Source organism: Elephas maximus, chromosome 12, assembly GCF_024166365.1.
Source record: "Elephas maximus indicus isolate mEleMax1 chromosome 12, mEleMax1 primary haplotype, whole genome shotgun sequence".
NCBI classification, from domain to species: Eukaryota; Metazoa; Chordata; class Mammalia; order Proboscidea; family Elephantidae; genus Elephas; species Elephas maximus.
In genome coordinates this window covers 81,828,911-81,847,813 of record NC_064830.1, presented here as the reverse complement: position 1 = coordinate 81,847,813, position 18,903 = coordinate 81,828,911, and the positions used below count along the sequence as shown (strand labels likewise).

General features: G+C 36.3%; 1 protein-coding gene across 1 annotated transcript in view; it reads right to left on the bottom strand.

Moving 5' to 3' along the window:
* LOC126087506 (phospholipid-transporting ATPase ABCA3-like) overlaps positions 1–18,903 on the bottom strand; it is a 249,445-nt gene that overhangs the window by 33,354 nt on the left and 197,188 nt on the right. Inside the window, exons 23-25 of the mRNA XM_049905037.1 lie at positions 14,358–14,545; positions 11,436–11,564; positions 10,956–11,150 (exon numbers count right to left, since the gene is read on the bottom strand). Coding sequence (XP_049760994.1) covers positions 10,956–11,150; positions 11,436–11,564; positions 14,358–14,545 — 512 coding nt within the window. The remainder of the gene's footprint in view (positions 1–10,955; positions 11,151–11,435; positions 11,565–14,357; positions 14,546–18,903) is intronic.

Sequence of the window (18,903 nt, the reverse complement as noted above, 5' to 3'; positions counted from 1 at the left end):
TTTACGTTCTGCATCTTGGTGAGGTGTGTAGCATCTGGGGTTGTAAAAGCTTGTAAGTGGCCATCTAAGATACAACTATTGGTCTTTACTCATTAGGAGCAAAAGAGAAAGAAGGAAACCAAAGTCTCAGAGAAGAAACTAGTCTACAGTGGTAGTGAGCACCATCTAGTTCTGGTCTCACGATAGATGAAGCTGTGACTTATGTGGACTCACTACCACTACTGACTGTTCTGATCAGGGCCACAATAGATGGATCCAGACAGAATGGGAGAAAACGTAGAACTGAGCTCAAGTTCTTAAAAAAAATCCAGACTTACTACTGGATCGGATGAGACTAGAGGACTCCCTGAGACTATCGACTTGAGAGTCTTTTTTTTTTTTTTAATTAACTAATTTATTTTTTATTGTGCTTTAGGTGAAAGTTTACAGCTCAAGTTAATTTCTCATTCAAAAATTATACACATATTGTTTTTTGACATTGGTTGCAATTCCCACAATGTGACAGCATGTTCCTGCTTTCAGGTTCTCTATGCCCATTTGCCCAAGTTACTGTCCCTTCCTGCCTTCTCACCTTGCTTTTGGACAGGAGTTGCCCATATGGGTCACAGGTATCTAAGAATATAGCCTTAAAATAAAATAAAAAAAGAACAAGAAATAATAAAAAAAGCAAGTGGGAATTCAAGGAGAAACAAATTTACAATGAGAGAGGGTAATTTTTAACATACTTCTGTCTCAGTGTTACAGAACAAGGAGACTAAAAATCAGTGATGCTAGAATATTTGAATAAAATGTTAAATTTGTATTTTATTTTCCAAACTCGCTGGGGTTGAAAGGCTCTTTAAAAGAGTTAAATAGATTTGGGTGTTTTTACCGTGGGGCTTCCCTTGTTTGAAATCTGTACCTTCTTTTGACCAGCATTTCTGCTTGCACATCTGCTTGCTTGCTTAAAAGTTTTAGTTCAGATAGTAAACAGACCCTTTGAATGAATGAGTTTGAATGTTTAGGTGTTTTGTATGTCCTGCTCATATATAATCTCAAAAATATATGAAAATTGTTTTGTTTTGTCTCTCTCTCTCTGCCTTTTATCTCTTATAAAAATTCTCAGCTTGCTTTTTGTTCAGGAAAGTACCTCCTAGTTTTGTTGGGAGATGTGTTTCCATCCACAGATCTTTTCAAAACCAAATAAACTTTATAGGATTAACCTTGTCAGAATTTTTTTTAAACAAAACAATTAACAGGCTTCATTTAAAGAATGAATAAAACACTGTACCCAACAAGTGAAGAACAATACTATTTTCATACACATGAGGAATACTTACTTAGAATTCACATACATTGGACTTAAAGTAAGGTTCAATAGATTTCCAAGATAAAAAAGTATATAAATGAACAATTATAAAAGATACCACTAGAATGATATTACGAAACTTCCTAAATGTGAGAAGAAAGTAAAAAGGGAATAAACATCTGTCTTATCAATAAATAATGGAGCTCTGGTGGCGCAGTGATTAAAGTACTTGGCTGCTAACTGAAAGGTCAGCAGTTCAAACCCATCAGCCAAGAGAAAGATATGGCAGCCTTGGAAACCTTATGGGGCAGTTCTACTCTGTCCTATGGGGTCATTACAGCATTGCTATGAGTCAGAATCGACTCAACAGCAACAGGTTTGGTGTTTTTGGTTTTAAATTGATAAATATGAATAGACTTAAATCACGTATTACAAAAAGATTTTCACACTGCAATCTCAAATAAAACTAAAATCCCTGCTAACCTCAGGACAACCATTAAATACAATGATTCAGAAATACTGAAAACAAAATGCAAAGAAAAAGAAAGCAGGGGTTTCAGTCTAAATATGAGACTGGGTAGAATTCAAGTTTCAAAGAACTGAAAGTGACAAAAAAGGTAGTGATACTAAAAGCTAACATTTATAATGAAGACAGAAAAGTTATGAATATTTTTCACCAAATGAAACAGAAGCAATTTCCCTAAGTCAAACATCACAGGAGAGACAGGATAAAAATATACAACAGTTGAAAAGTTTAATTATCTTCTTTTAGTCCAAGACAGATCAAGACAATAGAAAATAAATATGGACACTGAAAACAAACAATATAGTTAATATGGTAAATACGATTGATATCTATCAAATTCTGCATCCCTTCAAAACAATGCATTCATGAAAATAACCATTTATTTAAAAATGCCACATATTAAAAAACCCAACATTTTCAAAACATAGAAATAATACCCCATTAATTGTGCTCATGAGGAACCAAGGGGATACTGCATGGTTTAAAGTCAGGAAAGGTGTGCGTCAGGGTTGTATCCTTTCACCATATGTATTTAATTTGTATGCTGAGCAAATAATCTGAGAAGCTGGACTCTGTGAAGAATGGGACATTAAGGTTGGAGGAAGATGCATTAACAACCTGTGTTACCCAGATGACACAACTTTGCTTGCTGAAAGTGAACAGGACTTGAAGCACTTGCTGATAAAAGCCAAAGTCTACAGCCTTCAGTATCGATTACACTTCAACATAAAGAAAACAAAAATCTTCACAACTGGACCAATAAGCAACATCATGACAAATGGAGAAAACACTGAAGTTGTCAAGAATTTCATTTTACTTGGATCCACAATGAACACCTACAGAAGCAGCAGTCAAGAAATCAAACAACACATTGCATTGGGCAAATCTGCTGCAAAAGACCTCTTTAAAGTGTTGAAAAGTAAAGATGGAACCTTGAAGACCAAGGTGGGCCTGACTCAAGCCACGGTGTTTTCAATTGCCTCATATGCATGCGAAAGCTGGATGATGAATAAAGAAGATCGAAGAGAACTGATGCCTTTGAGTTGTGATGTTGGCAAAGAATACTGAATATACCATGGACTGCCCGAAAAATGAACAAATCTGTCTTGTAAGAAGTATGACCAGAATGCTCCTTAGAAGCACAGATGGTGAGACCACACCTCACATAATTTGGACATGTTATCATGGGGGATCAGTCCCTGGAGAAGGACATCATGCTTCGTAAAGTAGACAGTCAGTGCAAATGAGGAAGGCCTTCAATGAGATGGAGTGACACAGCCGCTGCAACAATAGGCTCAAGCATAACAATGATTGTGAGGATGGTGCAGGACTGGGCAGTGTTTTGTTCTGTTGTACGTAGGGTTGCTATGAGTCAGAACTGACTCGACGGCACCTAACAACAACAAGAAATAATACATACAAATTTTCTAAGTGTAGTTGAATAAAATAAGAAGTTGATAACAAAAAGTCCCTTTCATTTTGAAATAAAAGTTCATCTTTAGCTAACTCTTGCTTTCAATAGAGAATTACACAAATTTCTATTAAAAACACTATGTAAGAGCCTATGGGATCAGAAACCAGATCTAGGCAAGATGGTGGCGTAAAAAGGTGAACACTCCTACATTCCCAGAACAATTACGGAAAATAAAACAAGCAATTTGGTGGAACTTACGGACTCAGAACTCTGGATACCAGTCAAAGAGATACAGAACTCAACTACAAGCTGAACAGAGAAAAAGCTGACAAGGTAGGAAAGTTTTCCTCTCTATAGTTTAAGCCCAGATTCAGCAGTGGAGCCTCCATATGCACTTGGCTGTGAGCTGTGACCTCCAACCTAAGAATTATACTCCCCTCTGGCCTGGAGTGTGGGGAATAGACTTAGCTTTTGCTGATGAGCTGCTGTATCAGATTCTTCAAATCTGTCTGGGGACAACTAGAAAAAGTGAAGAAACCAGGATATTCACAGGAAGGCCAGAAACGTGCTTCTTCCAGGAATGGAAAGAAAGAAAAACAAATAAACAAGCATATAATCCCTCTAGGCACCAGGAATCAATTGGAAACAATTTACCTTAACAGATGCAAAGAATAGGCTTCCAAGGGCTGAAATCTGAAAAATGCCTGTGTTGGAAGGAGAGAGTTTAACGCAGAAGCCAAAACTCAAAAAACAAAAAGGTGTATTAAAAAGTTGTAAAGAAATGCCTCTCCACCAAATCATATACTTCCTGTAAAAGAGCTCCTAGAACTATTTTGAGGGTCTGGAAACAGACTGGACATTTAAATCAACCAGGGAAGTGCTTCAGGAAGGGATTAGCTGCTGACCTTGCCTAGGTGAACCATGTGTACCAACTGGCTAACATCTCCCATTCTTCATTCCTGCCATGGAGGTGGGGACAGCAGCCTGTGTTCCCAGAACAGCTGGCTGGTGCCAGGATGTGAAGCGGGGACCTTCTCCTCAAAGGTCTGGGGGTTTCACAGTGTGCAGAAAAGGCTTGGTTCAGAGGCACTTTGAAAGGTAACAAGAGTGGAGATTTTGGGCTTTTCCAAGTGCTGTGTCATTGCCAGCAGAATCGAGCAGAATCAAAGGGCCTGAGAGCCTCTAGTGGCATAAGCCAGACCACTTACTAGTCCAAGATAACAGAAATGAAACTCAAACTATACAAAAAGTAGCCTGGAAAAGGTACTAAACATACAGTTGACTACAGTCTAGATCAAGTAATAACAGTAATCCCCAAGGAGTAGAAAAATCAGATACTTTTTTTTTTCCTCCTCCCTGAAGTATAAGACAATATCCTGTGAAACACCAGGAAGACAAGAACTTTGGATCAGAGTTCTTGATATTGACACACATGCTGTAAACCAGTCCTTTCTACAAAAGTTAGAGGAGATTACCAAGCAGATGGGCTACTACAGTCTTTAGCAATTAGGAAGAAGACAATATATACAAAAATTTACAATCCCTGGGAAAGAAAATACTGAATTCCAGAGTTAACCACAGTATAATATTCAAATGTTCCAGGTTCAATAAAAAGTTACACGGCTTACAAAGAAGCATGAAATGATGGCCCAAATGAAAGAATAATATGAATAGACAGATATCAGCCCTATTAAAGCCTGGATGATGGGTAAAATACAGGTCTTTCAAACAATATTAAATACGTTCAAAGAATTCAGAAAACATACAGACAACAAACTAAAGGAAATCAGGAAACAAAATAGGAATCTCAATAAGAAGATAGAAAATACAAAAAAGAAACAAAAAAAAAATTAGAACTGAAGAATAAAATAGCTGAAATGAAAAATACGAAGGAGTGATTCAACAAAGATTTGGGCTTGCAGAAGAAAGAATAAATGAACTAGGGGACAAGGTAGTTGAAATTATTGAGTCTCCCAAGAAATAGGAGAAAAAATTAAAGAAAAATGAGTAATGCCAAGTGGAAATATGAGACACCTTCAAGTGAACCAATACATGTATCCTGAGATTCCAAGAAGGAGAAGAGAAAAAGAAAAGGACGAAAAGAGTATTTGAAGAAACAAGGGCAGAAAACTTCCAAGACTTGGTTAAGGACTTGAATCTGCAAATTCAGGATGCTCAACACACTCCAAGTAGAATAAACTCAAATAGATCCACACAAAGACACACTGTAATCAAACTCATGAAAATCAGGATAAGGAAAGAATCCTGAAAACAGTCAAGAGAGAAACTCCGTGTAACATGTAAGATATCCTCAATAAGGTTAAGTGCCGATTTCTCATCAGAAACTTTGGAGGCCAGAAGGCAATGGAATGATACATATAAAGTGCTGGAAAAAAAAGAACTGTCAACCAAGAATCCTCTATATGGCAAAACCATCCTTCAAAAACTAGAGTAAAATCAAGATATTTCCTGACAAACAAAAGCTGAGGGAATTCATTACTAGACTTATCTTTCGTTTTGATGTACATGAGGTCGCCATGAGTTGGAACCGACTCAATGGCATCTAACAACAGACTTGAGAGAAATGCTAAAGAGTGTTCTTCAGATGGAAAGAAAAGGATGCCAGATAGCTACTCAAAGCTGGACATGGAGGGGAAAAAAACAGAAATCTCAAGTAAAGGTAACAGCATAGGCAAATAAAATGTCCAGTTTTATGATATTTTTGGTTGGAAAACTTAGTTATGTTCTACAAGCTTTATAACAGAAAATGCATAAAGAAATAAGTATCAATTTATCTTAATGGTCGTATGATATATAAAGATGTAATTGGTGAGAACAACTGAGACATGGGAGGAGCAAAATAGGAATAAAATTTTTGCATCTTATTGTTGTATGTTACTTGCTGTTTGTATGTTACTTGTTGGTACCAAGTTAAACTATGCTGTTGTAAATCTAAGGTGTTAAATGTAACCTTTAACAGAGAAAATATCTAAAAAATGTACACCGAAGGTAAGAAGGAAATTAAAAGGGTTCAATAAAAAAGCAACAAAACACAAATAATGACAGAATTGCACGAAATGAGGGGAAAAAAGTATAGATGCACAAAAAAATCTGCAAAATGACAGTGCTAAGCCCTTCCTTAACAATGACTACCTTAAATGTAAATGGATTAAACGCTCTAAGAAAAAGGCAGAAAGTGACATAATAGATAAAAAAAAAGCTATGATCTATTCACACGCTGTTTACAAGAGATGCATCTTAGGTCCAAGGACACAAGCAGACTGAAAGTGAAAGGACAGAAAAGAATAATCCATGCAAATATTAACCAAAAAAGAACAGGTGTGACCATATTGATATCAGACAAAATAGATTTTAAGTCAAGATCTATTATAAGAGATGAAGAAGGACATTATATAATGATAAAAGGGTCAATTTGTCAAGAAGATATAAAAATTATTAATATATATGCACCTAGCATCAGATCAAGAAGCCCTGGTGGTACAGTGATTAAAGTGCTTGGCTGCTAACTGAAAGGTCAGTAGTTCAAACCCACCAGTAGCTCTGCAGGAGAAAGATGCGGCAGTCTGCTTCTATAAAGATTTACAGCCTTGGAAACCCTATGGGGAAGTCCTACTCTTTCCTATAGTGTCGCTAAGAGTTGGAATTGACTTGATGGCAGTGGGTTCTTGTTTAACATCAGAGCTCCCAAAATATATGAAGCAAATACTGACAGAACTGAAGGGAGCAAAAGCCAGCTCTATAATAATAGTCGGGAACTTCAATAACCACTTATATTGGACAGAATATTTAGAAAGAAGATTAGTAAAGAAATAGAGGACTTGAACAACGCTATAAGCCAATTGGATCTAACACATATATACTAAAAGAACACTCCACTCAACAAGAGAAAAACAGACTCTCTTCTCCAGTGCACATGGGACATTCTCCGGGATAGGCCATATACCAAGTCACAAAACAAGTCTCAATAAACTTAAAAATATTGAAATTATACCAAGTATCTTCTCTGACCACAAAGGAATGAAACAGAAGGAAAACTGGAAAACACACAAATACATGGAAATTAAACAACACACTATTAAACAACCAGTGGGTCAAAGAAGAATCAAGAGAGAAGTTAAAAAAAAAACAAAAACAACTTAGAGTTGAACAAGAATGAAAACACAACATGCCAAAAACTATAGGATGCAGCAAAAGCAGAATCAAAGGGAAATTTTTAACAATAAACACCTATATTAAAAAAGAAGAGAGATTCCAAATCAATACCTTAACTCTACAGTTTGAGGAACTGATTATTTCTACCTACATACCAACTACTTAAAATGGCCTTAGAAGAAATAAGCTAAACTAAAAAAAAAAAAAAAAAAGTCACAATTTCCATAGAAGAAATAAATAGAGAAACAAAGATTTAATCCAAAATAAAATTAAGTAGAGCCCCAATCCTGTATGGTTTTATATGGGGTATTCTATTGACTTTTTAAACAGTAGAAAATTTCAGAAAACTGAACAAAAACAAATTCCAATCTTCTCTATACTGATGTAAAATTCTTAAAAAATGCATAGAAATCTAACATCCTACTAAGAGAATAATAACGTATGAACAAATGGAATTTATTCCAGGATACAAGGATGAATTAATATTAGAAAATCTATATAAATTTATCCTATTAATAGATCCAAGGAAAAAATACTATATGACCTCTATAGAAGGTGAAAAATCATATAACAAAATTTAATATCTACCCTTAAAAACACTCCAAAATGAAAATCCATAGCTAATTTCTTAACATGATTTATCAACAAGAAATGTATCTTGGACACATATAATGTCCTAGATTGAACATAAACAATTCCCATAGACTATAAACCATAATTAGTTAGACAAGGGATCTCCTTGATGGTAGTGGGACAGTTAACACAGAAGGGATCACTCCATGACTATGTCTGAAACAAGACAAAGATATTCTGCAATTACAACAATAACTAAACAACTTTCTCTTTGATTAACATGACTACGGTCTTTATTCTTCCAATGACATCTTTAGCCTTGCTTTAATCTTCCTGTCATGGGTAAAAATGGCAATAATTACCAAATTTCTCCTACTTCCTAAAATAGCCTTCAATCCAGATTGGTTTTCTACTTCTTTCTAATCCCCAGCACTAGCCCAAATGCTGTAATAAGCTTCTCTCAACTTTTTCTTTTTAACCTAGATTCTAAGTTGTTCCTCTTGTGTGCATTCTCCTATGCTGCAGCAAGCTAAATAAACATAAATTTGTTTGACCAGAGGTGTGTTTTTTAATGGCATTTGTGGGCTTCGCAATAACAGTAACTTAGAATCAAGTGGCCATAAGAGAGATGGTTATATTTACTTATGCAAAATTTTCTTCAGGGTAAAGGTACTAAGAGCAAAGCTGAGACAAACATAAAAAATATTTGCAACTAACATCATCACAGAAATTAATAATATTTGAAAAGTCCCTAATAATAATAAAGAAAAGCACAGATGATTAAAAATTGTATAAAAGATAGGAACAGACTATGCACAGGACAGGAATCATGAGTGACTCTTGAACATATTAAGTTATGAAATATCACTCATAATAACAGAACAATTAATTAACACTATACTGACAGACCATTTAAAAAAAAATCTACCAGACTGGCAAAAATCCAAGAGACTGATCATACATTCTTGTTCTGATCAGTATAGGGAAACAGGAAATCTTACATATTGCTAGCACAGTGCAAATTTATGTAACTACATATGGAAAACAATTTTGCAAGGTCCAGAAGATTGTGTACAGTATGCTTCCTTTTGTGTAATAAAAGAGAAAAAATATATTTATATTTGATTGTATATATATATATATAAACTGTAGACTGATCAAAGTGGTTACCTATTTGTGTGGGCTTGGGAAGGAATGAAGCAAAGGTGGGTAGAAGAGGGAATGAGACTGACTACTTCTGTATCTTTTCATATTGTTTTGACTTATGATCCATGTGAATGTATTCCCCCTTTCCTCTGCTCCTGTTCTATATATTTAAAGCTTCTTTTACTGCCTCCTTCCACTTACATAAATATGATCAAGTTTATCAAAATTACAACTCTCTGTCATTTCCTCAAACTCTGAGTATAATCAACCCTCCTTGATTCATGGCTACATTTCCTCAAAGTTTGATCCATACTCACTGTTTCTAATCCTCATTTGACTGTCATCCCTCTGTATACAGGCTTCAGTGATGTTCAGAGCTCAAGTCGATATTGCCTGACACCTCTTTTTAATCTCCTCTTGAAATATTCTCATCTCGTTCCTCATATAGTGTGATACAACTGTATTCAGGTTTTTCTCCTCTTTTACTCATCTTTTCCATTTTTCTCCAGTTATTGTTCTTTTCCATATATTAGAAAGGTTGATAATCCTCAGGGTTAAGTTGATACCTTTTTTCTCTTATTATATACACTCTTGATAGGATATCTCATCTACTTCTGCTGTGTAAATTTCACCTGTGTTTTGATGAGTTCCAAATTCATTTCCATCATATATGACATCTGTCTATTGGGTGGTCTCCCATTTGGATATGTCACAGACACCATAAGCTCAATATGTCCTCCTCCAAATATGCATTCCCCTGGTATTTACTATCTTGGTGAATGAAACTTTCATCCATTGACTAGCTCAAGATAGAAACCTGGGCAATAACTTGTTAGCTGTCATTGAGTCAGCTCTGACTCATGGCAACTTTATGTATAACAGAACCAAACGCTGCCCAGTCCTGTACCATCTTCATGATCATTGGTATGTTGAGTCCACTGTTGTGGCTATTCAGTCAATTCATCTCATTGAGGGCTTCCTCGTTTTCATTGACCCTCTACCAAACATGATTTCTTTATGGGAGATATCTTAGGCTCATTTTTATCTGTTAAAAGTCACATCCAAATGGAACACTAAAAAAACCAAAACCAAACCCACTGCCGTTGAGTTGATTCCAACTCATATCGGCCCTATAGGACAGAGTAGAGCTGCCCCGTAGAGTTTCCAAAGACCGCCTGGCAGATTCGAACTGTGGACCTTTTGGTTAGCAGCTGTAGCACTTAACTACTATGCCACCAGGGTTTCCTGTCAATTCTACTATCTTATCTTTCATAACTACTTCTTCTAATCACTGCTTTATTTCCGACCCTTTGTGTTATTCCCCAGGTGGCACAATGATTAAGAGCTCAGTTGTTAACCAAAAGGCTGGCTGTTCAAATCCACCAGCTGCTCCTTGGAAACCCTATGGAGCCGTTCTACTCTGTCCTATAGAGTTGCTATGAGTTGGAATTGACTTGATGGCAATGGGTATCTCATTCCAGATTAAATGAAGTAACTCCTCACCTGTTTCCAGTTTGATCCCTTTATGGATACTCATACGTTGCTTCAGCCAGAAAAAAAAAAAATTGCCTTTTCCCAAACTCAATATGTTACCAGGCCTATCACTGTCCCTTGGGTCTGTTACTTTTAAGAATATATATATATGTATATTATTTTTAGGTGTTACTGAGTCGGTTCTGACTCATAGTGACCCTATGCACAACAGAATGAAACAGTGTCTGGTCTGGTGCCATCCTCACAATCATTGCTATAGGCTTCACTTTCATGTCTCCACCCATCTTCCTGGTTAACTGCCTCCTTCAGGGTACCAAGTCAGTGACTAGGATCAGAAATACCTGTCTGATATTTTCAGTGACGTTAATGCCATCAATTAACACAACTCCAGAGGTGATGGACTCCTCTCCAGTCAACATTTTGAAGATAGTGGTTTTTCCAGCTCCATCTAATCCAAGTAATCCAAAGCACTCGGACTTTTCGACTACAAGGGAAATATTTCTCACAGCCTTTACAACCGGACACTTACAATAAATCTGAGAAAAAAGCAACCCACAATGTATTGAAGCACTGGTTACAGATCAGCCACAAACATAGCCTCAGACCCTTATGGATCACTGTCTGGGGACAGTTTCACAAGAGGTCTTCCCCCTTCAGGTCCCCATTTCACTGGGAGAATATATATATACGTGTGTGTGTGTGTGTGTGTGTGTACAGATCCATCCCACAGAAGTGCAATGAATTAGAAATATGACCAATAAGCTCTTGACAGGGAAGGTGGGCTGAGGCTCAGAGCAATGCTGGTCATTAAATAACTTTACCTTTTTCAGTTTTTTAAGAAACAACGGTGTATTCCTCAAGTTATGATGAGATAGTGCCAGAACTTTCTTGCTTTCATTTCTAACATCTTCATCCTCGAATTCCTCAATTACTCGTCCAGACACAATAGCCTATATTTTTAAGACAGGGGTCACAGATGTGGATACTCCTTAGACATCAGATATCTGGTTTACACTGAGTGGCTTAAGGAAAACTGACTTGAAGGGGTAATCTCAAAGATGTCAGAAAAGGTTTGAGTAATGTCTAAGAGACTTCCTAACAATTGCCTCAACTCTCATGCACAAATGTATTTTTTTTACACTTTATTCATTCATGCTAATCGTTAAATTACAATAAAAAATAATTTTTTTTTTTACCCTCTGTAAATTACTGTTGTAATATTACACTGTTAACACAAACTTATTCTTGACTCACTTAGTTTTGGAAACGAGTCACAAAACAAACTTCTTCAGTTACCAGTAAGCAGAATGTTTGTGCCAATTAAATGGATACTTCATGGAAAAAAGAAGCTACATTGATACTATTAATTATTGTTTTGTGTGACTGATACAACTGAAGTACATTGAAGAAATCATAAGATCCAACAGAAGAGAAGAATAAACTGTTTCGCTTTTGAGGAAGGGTCTCTCCATGGGTGAATCTTAGTTTTGAAGAATAAGCAAGAATTTATTGAGAGAATGAAGGTAGAGACGAGATGGAAAAAAAGTCTGTCGGTAGTGGGAGCTCAGTGAAAGATACGGAGGAATGAAATAATATGGCATGTTTTATTTTCTTCTTGAATTCTGGTAGCTTGTGTCTTTGTAGAAATTGTTCCATTTCATCTACGGTGTCAATTTATGAGAACAGCTAATGTCTGAGGGATCTGTAGTAAAATTCCCTTTTTTTTTTTATCTTGATTGGTAATTTGTAACTTCTCTTTATCTCCTGGTCACCCTGGCTAGTCACTTTTCAAAGAATACAGGTAGTCCTCAACTTACAACGGGATTCCGTTCTGACCTTGGTTCTGATGTAAGTTGAATGCCTCATTTTTTTCATTGTTATTGCCTTTTATTTTCAGTATCTTTTTATAAATCATAACAATGAACATCTGTGAGTGAACATCTGAGAATGATAACATCAGCAAATTACACACTACAACGCTGTGTGTAGTACATATTACTAACGATAAGATGTTAAAAAAAAAAAGATGGTTGTAACTGCGGCTCGTCTTAACTCGACTATATGGTAGGTTGGGGACCACCTGGAGTAATCTTTCGAAGTATAAGCTTTTGGCTGCATTCACTGATTTTTCTCTATTGCTTTTCTATTTGAAATTTCATTTACTTCTGCTCTTTTTACTTTTATTACCTCTGCCTGTTCTGAGTGTATTTTGCTCTTATTGAGGTGTAAGCTTCATTTATTGACCTGAGACCTTTCTTTACTTCTAACATAAGCATTTAATGCTACAACTTTCCCTCAAAGCACTACTTTAGGTACAATCTACAAATTTTGATATGTTGTGCTTTAATTTTTATTCAGTTCAAGGTATTTTCTAATTTCCCTTGCAATTCCTCTTATAAAGTAGTGCGTCACTAAATTTCCCAGTGTTTAGAGATTTTCCCGTTATATTTGTTATTTTTCTAATTTAATTTCATAATAATTAAAAAACATACTGTATTATTTCATTTCTCATCTATAACTGTGGATGGGCACATGCTGTTTTGGAGGGAGGCCTCTATATTTTCTTCATCTGAGGAGAGACTGCTAAGTCTTAATAGAAAGGAGTTGGCTGCTTCCATAAAAAAAAATAGACTCAGGGAATTCAAAGGAATTTGGGCAATTAAAACTTTGGTTTTCAACTCAGATGTCCTCATCCCATGTATCAGAGTCCCATAGCAGACCTACCTTGGTTGGGTTTGACCTTTGTTGAAGCTCCTCTAATCTGAAAACTAGGCTCCAATCCTGGTCCTCAATTTTTTCTGCCCTCCCACTGCAGGAAATGAGATACTCATTGCATACTACCAAAGAGGCCCTTTCACTTTCACTCTTGACTTTCAATCTCCTAATCACTCTCAGCTTTTTATTCTCTTTTTACAAAACTTAGCAATAGCCAGTAACTCCATTGCTTTTATAGTTACTTGCCATTTCTTTCATATGTCTTAAATACTGGATATATCGCATCAGTGAGTACATTCTCTCTAGCTAGTATATATCCCCATTCACCACTAGTGAAAACTTGAAGAACTGGATCACCACCTTGTGCCGAAGGGTATCTTCCTCCCCTTACCACCAGTAATGATGTCTAATGAGCCAGTTGGGCAGTGAATAATCTAGTTTCCAAGCCCTGTCTTTTGCCTACTTTCTTAGACTTCTCCTGATACCAACATTTTCAGATGGAGTTCCCTGAGAAGCAGATTCAGGGATACAATTTAGAGCGTAAGATGTTTATATCAAGGGATGGCCTTGGACCAACAAGGAGAGGAAGGAAGCAGGGATAGGCAGAGGGAGAAGTCAAGCTGTGATGTGGATCAAATGACAGCCCCAACTGACTCCTTGGTAAGGTCTGTAGTTGTTTGAGTGGGATTGAGATGACTAAACCTTTTACTCTTGCATTAACTAGCCATTAGATGTGGGCTGCCCTGTTAAGGGATATGACTTTGGGAGAGGAGGCTCTCTGCAACTGAGGCAATCCACAAGAGAATGAAAGCTAAAGGCTTTCTGAAGATAACACTCCCAGAAGCTGAGGACAAGTCCTTCACTGAAGGGAGTTCTGGACAGCGTGCTACAATGTACACTACAAGGGGGCATCCAATATCTCTATTTTCTGAGACATATAATAGAGGTTGGCATATGTAAATTCGTATTTTTTGTCCTAATACTGAGCTTTCTTTGAGTTGTATCTAAAGTCCACGTTAGTTACTCACCTTGTTGGATTTTACGAACATCTTGGAGAAATTAGGCATAATTTTATTAAAGACAAGGGTTTTCAGGCTGCAGAATGAAGAGTCCATATACAAAATCAAGAGGAGATAAAACGGGCCCATGGCAGCCAATGTAGTCAAAAACTTTGCAATCCCATGTTCTTCAAAACTATAGATAGATTTCTTTTCAACTGAGAATAAAAGAGATAGCCTGGCTTTAAAAACCGATGCAACATCTAAGATAACACTAAATATTAAGAAATACAGGTTCAAAATGAACTTTACATAAGGTTGAGATAACTATAGAATACAGAAAATTAACAATTATATTGATATCTTACTTTTTCTCTTATTTGACCTTCCCTGGTGTTTATAGTTATTCTAAAGGTTATCCTATCATTGATTTTCCCTCTAGTTTTTGCCAGTTATTGATAAAAGCAACCTTTCCATATATTCAATGAATTTCAAAGGCTGAAACTTTGTGAATAGAATGTGTAGTAATCAAATAAAGCCTAGAAAATAAAAGCATTATGGTATATCTAGCCATTATTGTAGGAATGCGAAATATCTTTACAGTCCTGGAGAGAGAGAAAATCTTTTGTTCCATATTTAGCAAAGTGTTCTAACATGGCAATACTCATAAGGAAGAGGAAAACAACGTGTCTAATATGTAAATAGGCATTAGCTGATAGTTTTTGACCTTACTACAGAGAAATTTAGCCAACATAAACAGCTGAATTCCTGATATGAGAATAGGAAGCATCTCTGAGATATGAAAATGATACAAAAATCCTATGAATTATATTTTCTGAATGATTTGTGCCAGTGTATAGAAATGCAACTTATTTGGTTTACTGTGGTAAAACACGCTTAACATAAAATTTACCATTTAAATCATTTTAAAGCGTACAATTCAGTGTCTTTAGTACATTGACAATGTTGTGCAACCATCATCACCGCCTAGATCCAGAAGATTTTCATTACCCTAAAAAGAAAGAAAACTCATACCCACTTAGCAATCACTTCCATTGCTCCTTCCCTGCCAGGAAGGCACTAATGTGCCTTCCACTGCTATGGATTTGCCTGTTCTGGATATTTCATAAATGGGACCATACACAATAAATATGGCTTCTTTTACTTAGCATGTTTTCAAGGTTCATACATGTTGTAGTTTGTATCACTACTTCCTTTTTGTGACTGGATAAAATTCCACTGTATAGATTATATCACGTTTTGTTTATCCTTTCATCAATTGATGGACATTTGAGTTATTTCCACATTTTGGTCACTGTGAGCAGTGCTACTATGAACATTCCTGTACAAGTTTTTTTTGAACATCTGTTTTCAAATTTTTGGGGTATACACTTAGAAGTGGAATTGCTGGGTCATATGGTAATTCTGCATTTAACTTGTTAAGGAAGAACCAAACTGTTTCCCATGGTGGTTGCATCATTTAGCATTCTCAGCAGGAATGTATGAATGTTTCAATTCATCCAAATCCTCCCAAAACTTTTTTCTTTCTTTTTAACCATCCTTAGTGAGTGTGGAGTGATATTGTGGTTTTAATTTCCATTTCCCTAACAACTAATAATGTTGAGCATCTTTTCATGTGCATGTTGGCCATTTTTATACCTTCTTTGGAGAAATGTCTATTCTAGTCTTTTGCTCATCTTTCAATTGTTTTCTGCCTATTGTTGTTGAGTTGTAAGAGTTCTTTATATATTCTAGAGTCCAGGCCCTTACCAGATATATGATTTGCAAATATTTTCTTCCATTCTGTGGGTTGTCTATTCACTCTCTTGTTAGTGTTACTCGATACCTAAAGATTTTCATTTTGATGAAGATAAATATATCTATATTTTCTCTCATTGCTTATGCATTTGGTGTCATATCTAGGAAATCACTGACAAATCCAACGTCATGAAGACTTATCCCTATGCTTCCTTCTAAAAGGTTTACAATTTTACTGCTTATATTTAGATCTTTGATTCATTTTGGCTTTTCTATGCAGTGTGAATTAGGGGTCCAACTTCATTCTTTTGCATATAGTTATTCAGTTGTCCCTCCATCATTTGTTAGACTATTCTTTCCTATTAATGGTCTTGGTTGATTGAACCTAGATACAAGGTTTTTTTCTGAACCCTCAATTCTATATTATTGTCTCCATCTTTATGTCAGTACCATACTGTTTTGATTATATTGTAGCTTTGCTGAAAGTTTTGAAATGCGAAGTTTCAGTCCTCCAATTTTGTTCTTTTTCAAGATTGTTTTGGCTATTGGGGGCCCCTTGAAAATATATGTGAATTTCAGGATCGCTTTTTCTATTTCTTTAAAAACGTCATTAGACGTTTCATTAAAAACGTCTGTAGATCACTTTGGGGAGTATTGCCATGTCAACAATATTAAATCTTCCAATTTATGAACACGGGGTGTCTTTTCATTTATTTAGTCTTCTTTAATATCTTTCAGCAATGTTTTGGCACTTTGCAGTGCACAAAACTTGCACTTTCTTGGTTAATTTATTTCTAAATATTTTATTCTTTTTGATGCTTTTGTGAATGGAATCTTTCCTTAACTTTCTTTCCAGATTGTTCACTGCTTACCATATAGAAATACAACTGATTTTTACGTGTTGATCTTGTTTCCTGAAACTTTGCTGAGTCTGCTTATTAGCACCAACAGTTTTTTGTGGATTTTTCAGGATTTTCTAAAATCATGTCATCTGTAAATTAAGATAGATTTACTCCTTCCTTTCCAAACTGGGTCTCTTTTCTTTTTCTCACTTAAATTACTCTGGCTAGATCTTCCAGTACAATGGTGAACAGCGGTGGTAAAAGGAGCATTCTTGTCTCGTGCCTGAATTTACAAGATTTCTTTACCCGTCGAATATGATGTTAGCTGTGGGTTTTTCATAAATACTCTTTATCCTGTTGAGGCATTTCCCTTTTATTCCTGGTTTCTTACATGTTTTAATCATGAAATGTTGATGGATCTTGCAAAGAATTTTTCTTCAACAGTAGAGATTATCACTTTTTTTCTTTTATTCTAATAATGTAGTATAATACAGTGATTGATTTCCATATGGGATAAATCCTATATGGTTATACTGTATAATTCTACTATGCTGCCAGATTTGGTTTGTTAATTTTTTATGGAGGATTTCTTCATCTGTATTTAATAAGGAATATTGGTCTATAGTTGTCATGTCTTTCTCTGACTTTGGTATTAGGTAATGCTGGCCTTATAAAAAGAGTTAGAGAGCGTTCCCTTTTCAATTTTTTTGGAAATTATGAAAGGATTGGTATTATTTCTTCTTCCGGTATTTGGTAGGATTTACCAGTGAAGCTATCTGGTCCTGGGTTTTTCTTTGTAGGAGGTTTTCATTATTGATACCATCTCTTTATTTGTTGTAGGTCTATTCAGATTTTTTATTTCTTCTTCAGTCAGCTTCAGTAGTCTGTGTGTTTCTAGGATTTTTTCCATTTCATCTAGGTTATCTAATTTGTTGTTCTACAGTTGTTCCTAGTATTTCCTTATAAGACTTTATTTCTGTAAGGTCAGCATTGATGTTCACACTTCATTTCTGATTTTAGTAATTTGCATCTTCCCTTTTTCCTTGGTCACTCTAGCTAAAGGTTTGTTGGTTTTGTTAATCTTCTTCCTTCCTGATGTCTTGAAGGGTTCTGTACATTAATCTTTTGTATTCCGCCTCTGGTAATTCCAAGAAGGCACTTTCATCTAGATTTCTGGATTCTTTGTTTTGAGAGCTTGTTGAGGTGATCATCTCTGTTTCTTTATGTGACTTGATATTGACTGTTGCCTCTGAGCCATCTACAAGTTATTGCATTAGTTTATTTTTGCTTACTGTGTCATAGCTTCTTGCTTTGTTTTGTTTCGATATGCCCAAATGGGTTGCTTAAGCTAGCTTGATTATTTTCACTTTTGGAGCTCTGACTTCCTGGCCCAGGTGGTTAGAGCTGTTATGAGGTATATCAGTCTAGGCGTTCATTCACTTTTCTTGTATGAATTCAGCTCAGGTGTCCAAGTAGCTGATCATCAAGTGTGTGGTACAGGCTCTGTCCTGCAGTCTTAGAAGGGCAGGGGTGATTGGTGTACATACCAGTATCTGGTTGCAGCAGGGGGCCCCACTTGGAACAAGGCAGGGGGCTGAGAATCATCCCCCACGTGTCTCTGAGGAAAGCGTGTCCCTGCTCCCTACAGCATACCAGTGGGTGGGTTCTGCAGATGGACCATGGGCACCCAATGTTTTTGGTTGTAAGGACTGGGAGGTACTAGTTATCCTTGGACCCCTGTTGCGGGTGGCTGGGTGACCTGAGTGGAGCTACCAGTCCTTAGGCCCCAAATGTGGGTAGGTGAGGACCCTGTTTAATAGGCAAAGTAATGTCAAACATCAAACACCCACCTCTCCGCTGCACAGCTTAAATGGTTGCAGTCTGCCAACAAGCACCTATTCTCCTAAAATAGGCCAACACAGGTCCATGTAGCCGGGAACGGTACTCAAAGTCCACGGACCGTTTATGCCTGGACA